This window comes from Calidris pugnax, unplaced genomic scaffold (genome assembly GCF_001431845.1).
Source record: "Calidris pugnax isolate Ruff unplaced genomic scaffold, ASM143184v1 scaffold42, whole genome shotgun sequence".
NCBI classification, from domain to species: domain Eukaryota; kingdom Metazoa; phylum Chordata; class Aves; order Charadriiformes; family Scolopacidae; genus Calidris; species Calidris pugnax.
The window spans coordinates 334,437-352,159 of NW_015090920.1; the positions used below are offsets into that span (position 1 = coordinate 334,437).

Consider the following 17,723-nt stretch of genomic DNA (forward strand, 5'->3'; position numbering starts at 1 on the left):
AGTGAACATTTATTCTAGCTATGATTTGTCATTCTGATGAGAACACTTAAGATATATCCTTTCTCATCTAAGATGATGCAGCTGAACTGAAAAAGTAACTCCAAGAGCAGTAATATTATCTAGAGAATGCTGAGGACAAATCCAGCAAACATTTGCATGAACATATCTTCCAAGACAGAAAATTCCAAAAGTAATCTTTCTGAACATTTGTTTATGACTAAAATATTTGTTCAAGACTACAGGATGTTTTCATAGTATCTGTCATGAATTTCTTAATCACTAACAGCTTAATCTTGTAACATCCTGGACATCTTTACCTAGCTAGGGTTAACAGCAGGAAGGGGACATTGTACAGCTTCTGCCTCATCCACACATTAAACCATTAATTGTTCTGGAAAGTGGAAGGAGTATTTTGTTGCAGCAGCTACTTCTTTGTAATTTCTGCCTCATGAGTTTGTAAGAATCAAAGATAATTCCCCATATTCTGTAATGTTAGATGTGGAGTAGAGGTGGGTATAATTTCACACATTTCAAATTTAGCCTAGAGGAGCGTTAAATGTACCCATTGTTAGTTCCAGGCTTGAAAGGCTAAAATCTTCCAGACAGCAACAGTCAGCCACTGCCCGCAATGGGAGTTACTGAACAAAAGCCCCAGTCTATCCATTAAGTAGACATATTCAGAAAGAGAGCTATTTTCTCCAGCACCTTAATTACTATTCCATATATAAGCGCTCCTGGAATGTGGACAGGACATCATACAGAAACATCAGGAGACAAACAACACTTACTCCTTCCCAGCAGTTGATTTCAAAGTAAGACAAATACATTAGGAAGTCAGCGTTAATTTAACCAGCTAAAATTCCTCCCAGGCTCCTTACACTATACCAATAATCGTGTTTTCTTGGAGGCACAGCAGATTTGCAATGCAGCTTCCAAGCCATGCCATTTGGAAGAGCATGTTGAAAAGCAAGAGAATGTGGGTCTGTATCTGTACGTACTTGATGTACACGTCAAGTGGCACGTGAGGGTGCCACAGGAGAAGTGGTACTTCAGCTGCCACCAAACCAGCAAACTCCTGCCACGTGCAGATCACAGCAGCCAGGCATGCTGCTGGGGGACTGTGGACTGGTCCCAGGGCATTTAAATGGCCGTAGGAAACGTTCACCGGTTTGGGCACTGACCTCCATCCCCTTTGTTTGCTTCAAGTGGAGAAGGAGGGGGAGTTTTGCAGAGGTGCTCTGATGTCCTTCCTTCAACTCTGCTTCAGCACAGACCATCCCATTGATTTGCCGCGGCTCGTCAGCGCGCAGCACGTGCTCCCCCTTACCAAACAAGAGGTGTTTAGGCCATCACACAAGATGACTGAAGAAAAATTCCAAGGCTGGTCTGTTGCTACAAAAGGTACTTCCACTGAATAACAAGGAGCGTTATAGGAGATAGGCCTGTTCAAATAGAACTTCAAATTTTTTTGGAAGTTAGGACTCTGCGTTATTTGAAGCTAAATCACAGTTACAGCTGGATTCAATGATGTGTAAATCCCTGAAATATGGTCATAAAAACTCGTCCTGAAAAGGGCAAACCTCTCAAGAAATATGAATCTTCAGTTGTACTCAAAAAGTACTCAAAAAGTTGGTACTCAAAAAGTACCAAGTGCCTTCCCATTTTGCAGTACGAATCACAAAGCCAAAATTCCCTAGCCAGTGCAAAGCAGAGGTTTGTGTTACACACTGTAGCTTGGTCAAGCTTTGCACATACAAACTGGGATAATAGACCTTGAAAAATCATCCTGTTTTAACAAGTCAGAGCAAGAGTGCCAGCTCTGCACACTGTGTTTGAAATGGCATTTAAGTACCAACAACTGTAAGAATTTCTTCCTTTACAGGGCTTACAAGGTGCTTTAATTAATGCTTTTCTATAGCTCGCCCCCTTCAAACTGTTTCAACAGAAGGCTGTTTGTGATTTTCATTTTCATCTCTACACATGATAAATTAAAACATAAAAATGTCCTTTGTGTTTGACTTGCTTGGAAATAAAACTGGCACAGATAGCTTGTAATTGAGAAAAAACAGCAATGTTTCCCCAAAAGCAGCACTTCTCTCCTTTTTGTTCTTTTTTCACTTGGAGTGAAGTGTATTGAACTTCAGTTGAATCAGGCCCCCAAATAGAACTGCCGTTGGTATGGTGGGTTTGGGTCTTTTTGTTTTGGTTTGGGTTTTTTTGTTGGCTTGATTTTGTTTTGCATTTTTTATTGGGGGAAGAGATGGGAGAGGGTCTAGCTTTTACTTGGAAGTTTTTCTTCCCTCTCTCCAGTCATATGGTCATTTTTCCCCCAATATTTTTAGGCAGTCATCCAGAGGAATAAACTCTTAAGCTACTTAAATATAAGTTGCAGTGTCATATGCATTGATTCCTTTACATTCCTGTAGCGCTGTAAACGTTTTTTAAATGAATGATGGTATACAGGATTAAGCCTATGAAACACATCAGATAGATCACTTATCAGGATTCTGTAATCCTGGCAACTTCCACATGTCTACAGCTTTATCTCTGTCCCATAATGAGGGCTGAAGGAAAAGAAAGAAGAACCCAAGAGAGCTATAGGAGCATACTTTGTATATTCTTCATTGATACCCTTCACACCATTCAAATAGGACTTCGGAATACACTATTTTAATTAGCAAAGCTTGTTTTAAAGTAAACAACACAAACATTCCTTAGAGAACAGTCACAGTCTCCTCTGCGAGACATACAGGCTTTTTGGCAAGATGACATTCGAACAGCATGAAATTCACCTCTCTGCCCTCGCGCCGCTGGAGCTTCCCCTCGGCGGCTCCAGATTGCAGCCAAGGGGTCTGGGGGATAAGGACCCAGGGTCATCACAGCTTTCCTCCAAAAACAAGAGATGATCCAAATCCACATCTGTAAAGATCAGCAGTTTTAGCACTGTAAGTTCATAAAGGTGTGATCCGGGCGTCACGCATCCCGCATTTCAGCTGAGTCCTGTCCCTGCACGACCTTGAGCCCCCGGGAGAGCACAGATGCACAACACACGTGTAATGAAACCCTCAATCAATGCCGTTTGCTGCGTTGTGCTGTTTATTGGGAACACTGCAAAGTCATTCAACCGACAGGAATCAAGACAGCAGTGAGAAAAGTATCCTCGTGAGGAAGCTCTGACAGGACTCCTTTTGACATGGGGGAGAACAGGAGATTCCCATCTTAATTCGGTAACGAACAGAAATGAGAAATCATTGATGCGACATTGACCCGTAAGACACTGATGACTGAGGCCCTGTTCTCCCCTGTACTACACAGGGAACAACAGATGGACAAAGGAAAACAGGGTAAGAACAAAACAGTATGGAAATAAAGTTGGTTCCTTAACGAATGTCACTACTGCAGTCCGTTTATGCTGACTGACACTGGTTGTTCTTTTCAGCTATAAGTGCATAACAAAATCAGACATGTCTCATCTTCCAGTCTTGATACTGAACTGTTGCTGTTGCTGATTTTCTTTTGTTGGTCAAGTTTTTTCTTTTTTCTTTTTTTTTTCTTATTTTTTTTTTTTTTACATCTACATTTATCAACAATGATACATTACAGATTACAGATCTTGTTAGTTATACTTTGAAGTCTGATCATGCAGAACTACAGGCAGGTGCAACTTAGATCTTAGTACAGGATGGACATGGCAAGGTGAACAGTTGTTTTTGCTAGTTAAGATCTGGAGCTTTGTTACTGTCTCGGCTTAATGTATACTGACCATAAGTCCCACTTACTCAATTTACTAAATATACATGATTCTATATGTACACTGAAACCTACAGCACCCTCCTTTTCAGCATATGACTGACTTAGGAAAAGGTCAGAGGTCAACCATTTTTAGGCATACAGCGGCCTTATTGTAAAAGATTTAACAGAAATAGTGTGTTGGATTATTACATATTAATTACAGAGAAAGGAAAAAAAAACCCAGTGCAACTATTTACATTATAAATATCTTGCTTCTCAGAAGACAAGGATGGCCCTGTTCAGTGAAAATTAGCAAAAGAGACAGGCTTACCTGTTCGAAATTATAAGTATGGTAGAGATACGTTTATTTCCCAAATTGACTGTGTCTTCCTTTATATGTGCTTTTCAGCTTTTCGCTCTCAGGTAAAAAGGCACCATTAGCCTCAGTTGAAGTTTTTCAACATTCTTTTGTCGAATCAAACCCTCTTTAAAACTCAAACTTGCCATGGGTCAATGAGCCCAAACAAAAATTAAGTTAAACAGTTCACCTCTTGCAATCAGTAGTTAATTACACCAAAAAAAAAAAAGGAAAATAAAATAAAAAAAATAAATAAAAAAAAAGCAGGCCACACTGGCAAGTCTGTAATACACTAAGCAGATTCCACTAAACTCCACTGGCTCGGTCTGTTTTTCAGCTCATCAGGGAAGATGACACATTCACTATTCCCCAACCTCCCTCAAGTATCTTACTACTTAAGACATGACGTATTTGCAGAATATTCAAACCTACTGCACAACGATTTTCTTTTTTGTGTGTGTGAAGATCTTGCAATTAGTTGACCGTGTCCTTTGTAAAGTGGTGGAAGTTCAAATAAGCACAGCCGTCAGATTCTTGAAGATGCATGATTATGTTACAATTACGCTTTTTATCCACACTGAGAACTTGGATCAAAGACGAATAGAACACAGGCTCAAAAAATCACATCCATATGCAGCTCCTCTCTTTCCCACACGCACATACAGAAGCAAAGAAAAACAAAAGCCTAAGTTTAAAGTGAACCACTGACTCAGACTTTTCTTGCAAGGCTATTAAAAAAAGTCTAATTCTTCCCCATGGGTTTTCATTCCTATTGCTCTCTCTGGAAGCACACACAGAGTTTGTTGCAAAATGCCTTTTTTGTTTGGTTGGTTTTGCATGTTTGAATTCGTGCAAAATTTTAAAATCTCAATAAGCATGAAGAAATCTGAAACTAAAATAATTTTTGATCCTTTGAAATACTGCAAAGCTTGTAATAGAAATAAGCTAACATTGGCTATTAAAGGTTATTTTGAATTTAAATATTTCAATTACATTTTCAATGATTTCAGGATAGTCAGAATTTGGGAGATTTGACTCTCTCAGGCAGTTCTAAAATTGGCTATTAGCATATTTTTCATCAGAAAATATGTTGGTGGAAAAGAAATCACTGGTGCTCCCTGACAAATGTTATAATACAATCCAAATCAGTGAAGTAGCACTACTGGGGAAACCTTCCTAAAGGCGCTGCAACAAGTCTAGTTTCTTCAGTATCATTATCCCAAAGCTTGAAGATAAAGCAATATACATTAAGATAAAACCGTAAATATGAATCTGTTGTTGGTTAAGAATAGAAGATAAGTTCAGAAGAGGGATGCAGCAGCACAGTGTAATCTCTTGTGTAAGCTCTGGAGGCCAGTATTGTGCAGGAACTGGGGATTTCCAGAGGAAAACCTGATCTGGCTTTCTGTAGCTTTTTCTTTTTCTTTCTTTTTTTTTTTTTTTAACACATTACTATACTTGCATTTCAATTTAGGCTCCACTTTATTTAATGCAAGCTTGCTAAGATTCCTGAATCTATCTGTGCTATGGAATTCTAGATAGTATGGGAGGGTTATCAACAACAGTACGATTCAAATAAATCAGTGTGTGACCAACTCAAATATCTGAACTTTCTAAAGATCTATTACATTTTAACAGAAGATACTATTCCAGCTACCAAGTCAGTACCTGAAGATTGATTTCAAAGATTACATAAAATTTTTGATTGAAAACATGCATAGCCCTGCATCAACTTGCAGTAAATCAGTACCTCATCCTCATTTAAACTCATCAGTGAGAAGGAAAATGGAGGAAGGGTCTCTTAAGAGCAATTCTAACTTTCTTTTTTATTATTTTTTAGTTTCTCATGCCATCCAGAAGTACTCCACCTGAAAATAAAGCAGGAATGTTTTGCAGCAGCTATCCTCTCTACCTCCTCAACGCTATCTTTTGCAACTACTGCTCTAAGCAACCACTGATAGTTTAAGATTCTTTTGCCATTTTCCTCACCCTGCTGATGGCTATCTACGTGACTTAAATAAAGCCACTTGGGACAGAATTCCTTTAGGTATTCAGGCACTTAAGATACCAATCGGCATTTAGGCCTATTTTCAAAAATACCAGTGTGTCCAGGTGCCATTCATGCTCATGGAAGGTGTGCATAGGCTCTCTGGTGGCTCCTTTAGTGCCGAAATACCATGGAACATCTCTGCAGTGGTGGCAGTTACGCTCGCGACTGCAGACCTTGGAGAATGAGGTGGACATGGTTACTCAAGTGCTGTTTAGTAGCATTTTAAACAGAGGTAGATTTAAAGGACCACTGGCAAGAAAAATAAGAAAAGCATCTGTCATTATCAAACTGAAGAGAATGTTGGAATGAAGGGGAACAGATTTGAAGAGAAGGGTATCGAAGCTTCTAGAATTTGAAAGAAAAATGTTGTTTACCTTACCAGCTACAGAATGTCATCACTGCATTCAAGAGTAGGTGCGTTCTTCTAAGTTATCAGCTGGCAGCACCAGCTTCCTGACGCCACACAAAAGGATGCTATTCCCATTCCATGGTTGCTGCTTCAGTTTGGACATACAAGGACCAGAATCGTAACAAACTATTGCTCTTCTTCGTTGATGGCTTTTTTCTGGACAGCCCCAAATCTCCTCCCCCAGACAGAGCTTCACATATAGGAGACCGACTAATTTGAGGACAAAAAGAGATGCAGTAATTCTTGTAGGCCCCATCTCAGCAAGGCACTTCAGCAGGTGCTGATGTCACTCAGTGCTAAGCAAAGGACAAAAGCAGGCTCTAGTAAGGATTACGTACCCTCCCTGGAGACTCCATTCCATGTTGGTGCAAGCACTGGTGCTTAGTAGAATCAGGGCTTCTGGGAATAAAGCTATATAACTCACATCTTGTGGGTTCATTCAGTGCCGGTCACTAGGCCATCTTCTGTGGTGGCTTGTTCTCTACCCAGTGTTTACGAACCCAGACAAGACTGAATTACACAATGAGACTAAGAGCACGTTTTTTGGCTTCAATGGATGAAACATGGGAGACCGGTTAAGTGTCTGTCTACTATAAATGACTTCTCTGTGATTGCCAGTGCCACATTTCCGTAATATCACTGGCAATGAATTGTGATTATTCCTAGTTTCTATGGTTCTACATTTGTGGTATTTTTTGCAGTTTCTCTTACATACAGCTTTGCCTCTTTAAGACACTATTTTTTTTTGTTTTGTTTAAATAACACACCCAAACGGTGCACACTACGGAATGTAAAGCAGATACTAGTTACCTGAATATTATTAAAATATCTCTATGGTGAATTACATCTGGAGGTGATACATTTCATTATTGCTAAGAAGTCACCCTTGGTGTTATTGCCTTCGTACCTACAGAGCATTGCTGTTTTGCCTTTCAATACTTTCATGATCATTGGCTTTGAAGTGAGTTGCATCACTCAACAATGATGGGATGTTTCATGGCTTAAAAGAGAATATTGCTAAATATTTTTAGCAGTCGTAAATTATTGCTTCTACAATTACTGCTCTTTGTTTTTAGAATATCATCAACCTAATTTTATTCTCAAAAAAAATTCCGTAAAAATCTCCCAAAAATATACCTGGGGAAAAAATAATTCCTACAACAGTTATAAGACAGCTAAGACCTACCAAGTCTGAAATTAGTTTATATCCACTTAATTGTTATCTCCCCTCCTCCCACCCTGGAGAGAAATTTTTTTCTTTGCTTTCTTCCCTGTGAACACAATCTGACTTGATACTCAATTTTTTTTCCTACCACAGAATGGCAGGCTTGTAAGCCACGTAATGGAACAGTCCTGTTTTGGTAGAATTTTGAATACATAAGAATTAGTGAATTTAAGATATCCAGTAATATATTCTCAACACTTTCTCTCTCTGGCATTTGGAAAAGCATTAGAGTATGATTTAGCTCATTTCAGTTTACATGGCACACTTTGGTAAGAGGAGAGATGACTCAGATTTTAGTTCGTTTCAAACTCAGGTAACGAAGACCTCACAGTGGAAAACGGCAGTGGCTATTTTGGCTGGAAAAATACTCAGTTGTTCCGAAATTCTGTGTGAAGTTTTGCCATTCTCTGGCAAAAACACTCACAACTGGGAATCCTAAGTGTTATTACCTGGTAAAATCAATTTGATATTCAGCTGCTGTTGGGTTCTTCAGAACTTGTCAGGATGACACCTGATGGAGATCCCCACCTGAGCCCCTCTCAGCTCAGTGCACCAGCTGACTGCTGTCCTCTGCTATTCCTTAGAATACGGGCGTACCAGACCACTCTGTGGTTCTTTTCCACCTAACATAGCTGATTAAACTTCTTGGGGAGCCAGATGATTTGTCTCAAGCAAATGAACAGCCAAAAGCACCTGGTGAAAGTCTCTTTTGGAGAACTCTGCAAGGGAATGATTTAACGGGCAAACGACCTCTAACTACAAACACACTGAGAGGGAGTGGGCCACAAATATCCTTTCTCTATTTAGCCTAATAAAGATCTAGACATAAAATAAAAACAAGATGTTGCATGTCCTTTTGACCATAATCTGCCCATTCCCCAGCCCTTTCGTACTCCCCACCACACGAGCATACGTGTCATTCATAATAGTGAGCCTGTCTATGAATTAAGATGATAACTAACTTAACATTGACAGGAAAAGTTGCTTACTGAGATAAAGCTTTCTGGGCTTAGACATGCATAAAAAAGCCTTCATACTTGTTCCCTGTAGCTTGCAAATATATACGTACTTCCTTCTAACCTGGTCATAGTTTGGCATGTCTGCTCTAAAAATCAGAACAAGTCTTAACATTCACAAACAAACATTTTTCTTTGAAGCTCTGTGGACTTTCTTTCAATACAAATTGGTTATTGTTTCAAAATATATATACAACTCAGCAGAAATGTTGGTGCTACATCTTCAAGTCTCTGAGGGAGCCACAGTCTGACGTGGTTATTTACACTTCCACAAATCCTCATACAAGATATGCAGCTTCATCAGTGAACAAACAGGTGGAATATATACTAGTACTGTCACGTATGTAGTTATGCAGTTCACCTGAAATGGGCCATTGGTTGGTGGAGTGCACACTAAGTACACACTGCATAGATGTGCATGTTCCTACAGGCACACAGCTGCCTACGCTGCCAGAATTCTATCGGCACGTCTGTGTCTGTGCTGTTTGTATATGAAGAAAAATGCGTGTATATCTCTACCATCTGCTTCACTGGGCAGAGGGTGACAGAACAGAGGGTGAGGGCGGACACACAATTGTATGCTTGAGAGTGGCTACTGCACACCTTGTCATGCCAGTGTGGAAAGGACAGTTGCAGGTTGCTGGTTTTGCAGCCATTAATTTTACATCTTATAGGGAGGGGTTAAAAAAAAGGATTTTTCACTTCCTTTTTTTTCCCTCCAGTAAGCATCATTGGAAAAAGACCAAAGCAGAGCAACTATAAGTTAAATATACACTTGAGCTTAGCTGCATTACATAACTCTGTAGGAGAAGCAGGCTGAAAAGATATTTTTTGTTTGTTTGTTTGTTTTGTTTAACCCTTTGTATTTTTGTTTCTCTTCCTTTTCATCTCTTAACTCCTGTTAATTTTTACTCCTTAATTACATCACCCTCTGAAGAACGCTGGGTTTCGCAGGCAGGCGGCTAGTCACCTGCAACACCCGAGGGGTCCCGCAGAAGCTTCCAGGCTGCTGTCCGTGTCAGACGCCAGTGTTTGATCCGTGGACATGGATGAGATGTCATTGACAGATGAGGATGGAGGGAGGCTTTCACTGCTGTTCACTGCTGCACCTGTGCTACGAAAACAAACACCACCGTGATTAAACCTGAAACCCCCAAAACCGCTCGCATTTTCAAAAGCAAACGGCTGCTTTTTTGAACGCCAGACGTTGAAGTTCACAGACCATTCTAAGCGACGGCAAACATTAGCGGAAAAAGGGCCATACAACTTTAGGCGTAAGATAATATTAAACATTTCACCAGGAAATTGTCTTCCTCAACAGTCTGTTCGCAGAGGCAGAGCTCATGTTGTGTCTATCGCTGAACTTCTTTCCAGCCTCAGAGTTAGAAAACACACAATGATCAGATGTCTGCTAGGATCACACAGGCACCAAAAAGATGATTAAGAAAAGCAGCCCAATCCTCCATACTTTCTCATAAAATCCCAGTTTCCTTGTAGATAGTTTAGTAGAATGGGTGGCATCAAATCAACTAGTGGCAATGGAGAGAAGATGCCTGCGTGGGAGGCAAGGCTGGTTTCTTCCTCTTAGTTAAGGACTAGGTAGACTAGGCCCAGGATTTCAGTTCTGGCACTATTTTTGTGCTTCCTAATTTACCTGCCCTCTGTAAAAATGATGATAGTACCGGGTATTATCCAAAAGATCCCTTTGACTTTGTGAAACGAAGGAAGTACTTTCATGAGAATATTATTAATGTGACTGAACATTTATCACATCCCTGAATATTATCAGGCATTATCTGTCCTATAAATGCAGATACATGTGTGATAAGTAGAGAGCCACATGGAGAATGTACTTATCGTGCACCTCTGGCTGCTCATCTGTCACTCTGCCCATTAATCTCAACTCATGCTTAAGTTCTCAAAGTAGCAAACAGTTTGATTGGTATTTTTTTCCACTGAACTTTGAGGGGATGTTTTGTTGTCCTCTTTCCACCACAATTTAACACTGTCTTCAGTTTGGGAGTTAATTTTCATTAAATATTCATGACAATAAAATGTGTGATTTTGTATAGTATTGCACAGCAGAAGTCACAGCTAATCACCCCGACACTCGGATCCTTGTTCTGCAGATAGATGCTGTTTCATTCTTATGGCCAAAAAGTTTTCTCAGCTGACTCATTTTCTCAAAATGTACAGAAATTAACATCTATTGCCTTGAAAAGCAAGAGAACACACCTAAAAATCCAGACCTAGTAAAATTACAAAATTCATATATTCGTAATACAGAAATTAATAGCCATCTATATAGTCTAGGCAAAATATATGATGCTATGGACAAAAGGAGAAGATTTCTGTTGCTTTCTAGTTTGCAATTAAAACATTACTTTGAGAAAACAAGTCACCATACCATACTTCCAACCACTCTTCTGTTTTTCTCAACTTTTTCTTCCCTTTCTGCACATCTACTATAAATATGCACATAACAGTTTCTCACACCTGTCGCTGTGACTGAGTTCTGCTGAGAAAACACTTTATTGTAAGCACTTTTATTCTGCCGGCCAAGTAATGACACAGTATAGACCCCCTGAATAGAGAGCATGTCAGTAAGAGGTACCACATCTGAATTTATATATAAAACAGAATGATTTAGAAATTTTGTAAGATAGAGAGAACAGAAAAACAAGAACTACCGTCTAAGATTAAATTCCATGTTTATGTGTGCATGCAGACATGCATATGTTGTTTGCACATGTCGCTTAGATATTTATATCACACATAAAAACACACCTACACGCAAATCTCTCTACTCTGTTCAGCACTACGGGTGCCTGAAGCAGATCAGTTTGGACACTGTGATCTATGAAAGACAGAAATCAACTAGATAAAACGTAGAGAAAAACTGTAAGTTTGAAAGATTGACAGATGCAGGTAGAGAAGTTCAAAGGAAGGCAGACTAATTAGGGAGGCGATAATGGAATTTACATGAGCTAAAAGCTGCCAGAAAGAAAAATGAAGGAAACTGTTCTCCATGTCCTCTGGAGGCAGGACGAGAAATAACAGAGTTAAACTGCAGCAAAAAAAGATTCAGGCATGACAACACAAAAAGATTTTTGAAAGTAAAGAAGATAGCCTGCAGAGGTTTTCTGGAGCAGGCAGCAGAAGTACCTGTGGGCAACTGTTTTAGACACAGCTCATTGTGTTCATTGGACACGAGCACAAGGGGGACTTGAGGTTCCCCCCAAGCCCCGCATTTCAAGCTTGTATGTTCTTGCATTAACTAATTCTTCACAGTCCACAGGACTAAGTGACCCACAGCCTGATCCACAGGCACTATCGATGGCCGACTATTACCCTTGATGCCCTCCCTCCATTGCAGCTGTCTCCCCAAAAGCTCTGATCAAGGGATCACAGAAGCTCATCTCCAGCTTGCTTGCTGTGATTACAGGTAGGGCGCCTTCTGAATTCTTGCCAGGAACACTGAGCAGTGAGCAAGGTGTGTGCAGAGTCTCCCTCATCTGTATGCTCAGAACTGGTGACTCACTTTACCTCATTCTTTCAGTATTTCATTCAGTTGAAAGAAGGTTAGTCAAGCGCACAAAGTGATGAAAACCATAAAACAGCCTCATCTCAGAGCAATTTTTGAATAGTTGCTATACTACTTGGTGCCTAACAATCCAAAAACAGTCAAAGGGGAATGGCAAAAGAAAGACAAGTAAGAAATGGCAATTTTGTGTGTTCGGAAGTGTTTTAGACAAACAATAAAAACCTTCCACATAGGAAAAACAGAACATGAAATACAAAAAGAAACCCCTGGGTAGTTAATTCCTGAAACCAGCAACTACAATGTTTGTTGGTGATAAATCAGACTGCAGCCACCATTCTGTAGGGGAGAGAGATTTAAGAATGAGGATTTATTACATACTTGTCAGGGCCCCAGATTTCTTTTTTCAGTGGTGGTACAGCAGTTTGGTAAATTAAATCTGCAAGACCTCTACTTTGTTTGCTACTTGGCATGAATGCAATGGATTGTTTTCAATATCTTGCTTAATCGATGTAAAAATCCAGATGCAGTGCTACTGCTCTAATTATTACCATCAAGCACTCTATTTCAGGGTTCCCCTTGTCCTGTCAGTTACTACTACTGCATTCTTGTTCTAGCCTTAAGTTAGCTCAGAAGCAAGTGAAAAATGAGAATGTGACAAAAAAAAAATAAAATCTCTGAAAATATGCAGAAAACACTGAATTATATTATTTTACTTTGAGAAAAGGCTCTGCAAAAGGTAGGGAGTTTTACCTATAAATGCTACTGGAACACTGTGCTCAAAATCCAGACATTTCAAAGTCTGCCAGTGAAAGTGTCTTTTCACAAACATGTATTTCTGTGCACACTTTGCATTTTTGTGAAAAGAGTGCTGATGTGAATTTTCCTCAAATAAAATTTAGTTGTGATTTTTTTGTGACAGTACTTTAAGAATCTGTGTTTGAAGACAACTTTCCATCCTCATCAAAGTGTCAACCAAGCTTGTCAGTAAGCCATTCCAATGTTATCAGACTTCTGAAAGGATAAACTACCAGAGTGGGCAACAGATGCTTACCTGGGTCTGGGGGTGTGTGTGCAACATCACGTGTCCAACAGATGAATAAATACTATCACCAATTTTGATTATATCAGCTGGCCGAGTATTATCTCAGTTATATACACCCATAAACTGTATAATCATCATAGTGTGAGATGAACTTCCCCGCCCACGGGAATATAATCTCTAACTACAGATCTTTCCACAGGAAATACCAGGACACCTATATCTCAAATAGCAAGCAGACCAGTTTTTAAGTATCAACATGACACTGGAGCGCAATTAATCATGGTCAACCCATGAGAAACACTGGATTTCATAAAAACCTTTTAACTTGGGCTACATAGCTGCAAGTGTAGCCCGAGTGCTTCAGCTATCTCCATTTTCTTTTTGTCAGTACAGAAAACACGTCAAAATTATTCAATGGGGCTGAGTACCTGAAGGAGAAGGCTGTCCTTTTACTACGCCATTTTTAGTCTTTTCTTCAGAATTCATTACTTCTTTGTAGATGAGTTCTGGAAGAGAGAATTGCAGCAGTTACACACAGGAACCAGTGTGTGTGATGGGGAACAGAACAACCACCATGAACCCTCCCATGGGCCCCCTCTTCCTGCCCTGCCGTGTCCTCACCAGCCTGACAGCTCTACTCGCCAAAGACCTCTCTCTTCCATTTCCCTCCTCTCCTCTCCTTTCTTTTTGGAGCTGAATCACGACTAATAGGGCTAAACTAGAACACATGAATTGTTTCATGCTGCATTATCGAGAAATGAAGCGGCACAGTAACACATTGCTTTTCCCATTCTCCAGATGACATCCTTAGATTTCAATGAAGCACTGGAACCTGCACCTCCTGGGCTAACACTTACCTTGTGTAGATAATGGTAGTCCTCAGGACACTGCTTATATTTTCACTACCAAAGCAGCAGTCTGTAGGGCTAGTGTTAATTCTTTGTGTCAAAGGAATTTTTGGTTTTGTCAGTTCTTCATGACAAAGAAATTCTTACGTTTTTACACAGATGTCCCAATTATTGGTGGGACGTGGCCGTTTTGCCACTGAAATATCCTTTCCCATGTAATTCTAAACTGCGATTACCTTTCCATTCCTCGATTGTATGTTCCCTTTCATCCAGCTGTTTATCATATATCTGAGGAGGAGGCTGCAGGAGAGAAACAACTATTTAGTCAATTGTCCGTTATATTGAAAATAATTAGGAACAATTAGTTAAGTAAGGATAAATTCTCTTCTCCCTCTGTTATCCATCCTGTACATGCAAAACCACATGAAACACATTTGAGATTAGCAATTCTGGAATTCAACAATGTAGAAGAAATCAATATATATCTCCCTATTCCTCTTTTAAACAAGAGGCATAGTTGCAGTTGAAATAGAACCCAGGTCAAAAATGTCACTGTGCTTATACTGAGCTCAAAAACTCCACACACAGATTGTTTGCACTGGCAGAGAAAGTGCTGTCTGAGTACCAGGCAAATACCAATCCTGATTAATCAGTAAAAATATTCCTATATTAATTTTTAAGTTGCCCTTTAGACATCATACTCACTGCTATACAAACTTCTCAGAGTAACTGTAATTTTGAAGTAAATCTCCCTGCCAGAACTTCTGGTCCATGTCGCAAATTCCCAGGCTTTCCAGTGTACATATTTTTAAGTAACTTTGCTTTGTTTGTTTGTTGTTTTTCTTTTACTGTATTTTTTTTAGTTAATGAGAATGCCACAGAAACAGCAGATCCTGGAATTTACTGAGACAAAAGCAACTGGAGTTTCTGAGAGCCTAAATACCTGCTTTCTTTGGGCAACTAAACCATGTGTTCATTGTCTGTCCTGATGTTAGGTGGCAAATACAGCACTCAAGTAAGGCAGAGGACCCTCTCCTTCCTTTGTACCAAGAAGCTTGAGGTAAGATCTAATGAAGATGGAAACAAGACCTATGAGACTTTTATCATTCCTAAGTATTTCCTCTAACTTCTGCCTTGGGCACTCAGCCATTGCATCCTACTATTAAATGCACATTTACCGAGCTGTTTTCTGATTCACTAAGAGGCTGAGAATTTGCTCTCTGGACTCTAAACACCATCAGTCCATTAAGCTATTTGCATGCTACAGATACAACTGAGAAAGTAATAGCTCAGTGGCATAATATGGACCAGGAAAATTATATGATAGCTGAACTGGACAAGTCCACTGAAAACAAGAGATGCTCCTGCAGAGCGACACATAGAATCATAGAATCATCTAGGTTGGAAGGGACCTTCAAGATCATCTAGTCCAACCATCAACCCAACTCTGACAAAAAAACCACCACTAAACCGTGTACCCCAGCACCATGTCAACCCATCTTTTGAGCACCTCCAGGGATGGTGCCTCAACCCCTTCCCTGGGCAGCCCATTCCAAGGCTTCATAACCCTTTCCATAAAAACATTTTTCCTAATCTCCAATCTGAACCTCCCCTGGTGCAACTTGAGGCCATTTCCTCTTGTCCCATCACCTGTGACTTGGGAGAAGAGACCGACCCCCCCCCACCCCAGCTACACCCTCCTTTCAGGGAGTTGGAGAGAGCGAGAAGGTCTCCCCTCAGCCTCCTTTTCTCCAGGCTGAACACCCCCAGCTCCCTCAGCCTCTCCTCACAAGACTTGTTCTCCAGACCCCTCACCAGCTCCATTGCCCTTCTCTGGATCCGCTCCAGCCCCTCCATGTCTTTCATGTAGTGAGGGGCCCAAAACTGGACACAGTACTCGAGGTGGGGGCTCACCAGTGCCCAGTCCAGGGGGACCATCACCTCCCGACTCCTACTCCCCACGCTGCTCCTGACACAGGCCAGGATGCTGGTGGCCTTGGCCACCTGGGCACACTGCTGGCTCCTGTTCAGCCAACAGGTGACCAACACCCCCAGGTCCTTTTCTGCCAGGCAGCTCCAGCCACTCTGCCCCCAGCCTGGAGCGCTGCAGGGGGTTGGTGGGACCCAAGGGCAGGACCCGGCACTTGGCCTGATTGAACCTCATCCCATTGGCCTTGGCCCATCCATCCAGCCTGTCCAGATGCCTCTGCAAAGCCTTCCTACCCTCCAGCAGGTCGACACTGCCACCCAGCTTGGTGTCATCTGCAAACTGACTGAGGGTGCACTTGATCTCCTCATCCAGATCATTGATGAAGATGTTAAAGAGAACCAGCCCCAGTAACGAGCCCTGTGGGACACCACTCATGACTGGCCACCAACTGGATTTGACTCCATTCCCCACCACTCTCTGGGCCCAGACCTCCAGCCAGTAATCTTGTATCAGTGCTAAAGATAAGGGAATTAAGTGAAGCCTGGATTACCAAGTCTCATACCTGAAAAAGTGCCAAGACAGAACCTGAAACACATGCCATGAGTTAAAGTGTACATGCCAACCCTCAGCAGGGATAACTGAGGTTTTGCTACATCAGCAGGGTAGGACACAACCACATAAGAAGTCTCCAAAACCAACGCAACTGTTCTCTTGGTCAGCATAACAACCCTTCTCAGTCCCTTCCAGGCAGTCCTGAAGCTTAAGGTAGTTTCAGCCAAAATCAATGCAGCCTCTGTGGGCACTCCATTTTCCTCCTGGTTGTGGTCTCAGGGAGCTGAATGCTGCAGAGGAGCGGAGGTGAAGCCCCCCACTGCAGCAGGATGCAGGCAGCAAGCTCCGCTCTGGCTGGACCTGCTGGACCACTGCTCGCCCACTCGGCCAGCATCCCCTGCAGGGGAAAAGCAGAGAGAGCTAGCAAGGACAAGGGTACCCTGGGTGTCTAAGCATTTACAGGAGACTGTAACATGAAACTCATGCCGTTAATCTTGATATCAGTTAAGCAGGAGTGTTGACTCCCAGGAGGATAGGGAAGCCCTACAGAGGGACCTAGATAGATTGGATCACTGGGCCAAGATCAACGACATGAGTTTCAACAAGGGCAAGTGCCAGGTCCTGCACTTGGGCCACACCAACCCCCTGCAGCACTACAGGCTGGGGGAAGTGTGGCTGGAGCTGCCTGGAGGAAAGAGACCTGGGGGTTCTCATTGACAAGTGGCTGAATATGAGCCGGCCGTGTGCCCAGGTGGCCAAGAAAGCCAACGGCATCCTGGCTTGTATCAAAAATAGTGTGACCAGCAGAAGTAGGGAGGTGATTGTCCCCCTGTACTCAGCACTGATGAGGCCACACCTGGAGTGTGTGTCCAGTTTTGGGCACCTCAATCCAAGAGAGATATCGAGGTGCTGGAGCGAGGGCAGAGGAGGGCAACGAAGCTGGTGAAGGGCCTGGAGAATAAAGAAGAGTGATTGAGGGAGCTGGGACTGTTTAGTTTGAGGACGAGGAGGCTGAGG

General features: G+C 41.6%; 1 protein-coding gene across 10 annotated transcripts in view; it reads right to left on the reverse strand.

Moving 5' to 3' along the window:
* Positions 1 to 2,654: 2,654 nt before the first annotated feature.
* Positions 2,655 to 17,723, reverse strand: part of MAPK10 (mitogen-activated protein kinase 10) — a 179,371-nt gene continuing 164,302 nt past the window's right edge. For 9 of the 10 annotated variants that reach the window (XM_014950026.1, XM_014950016.1, XM_014950020.1 and 6 more), the window contains 3 exons: positions 14,461 to 14,524; positions 13,805 to 13,882; positions 2,655 to 9,899 (listed from right to left, as the gene is read on the reverse strand). In XM_014950026.1, the coding sequence (XP_014805512.1) occupies positions 9,757 to 9,899; positions 13,805 to 13,882; positions 14,461 to 14,524 (285 nt within the window). In that variant the 3' untranslated portion in view covers positions 2,655 to 9,756. Of the gene's footprint in view, positions 9,905 to 13,804; positions 13,883 to 14,460; positions 14,525 to 17,723 lie in introns of all 10 variants that reach the window. The other variant, XM_014950025.1, reaches the window with a different exon arrangement.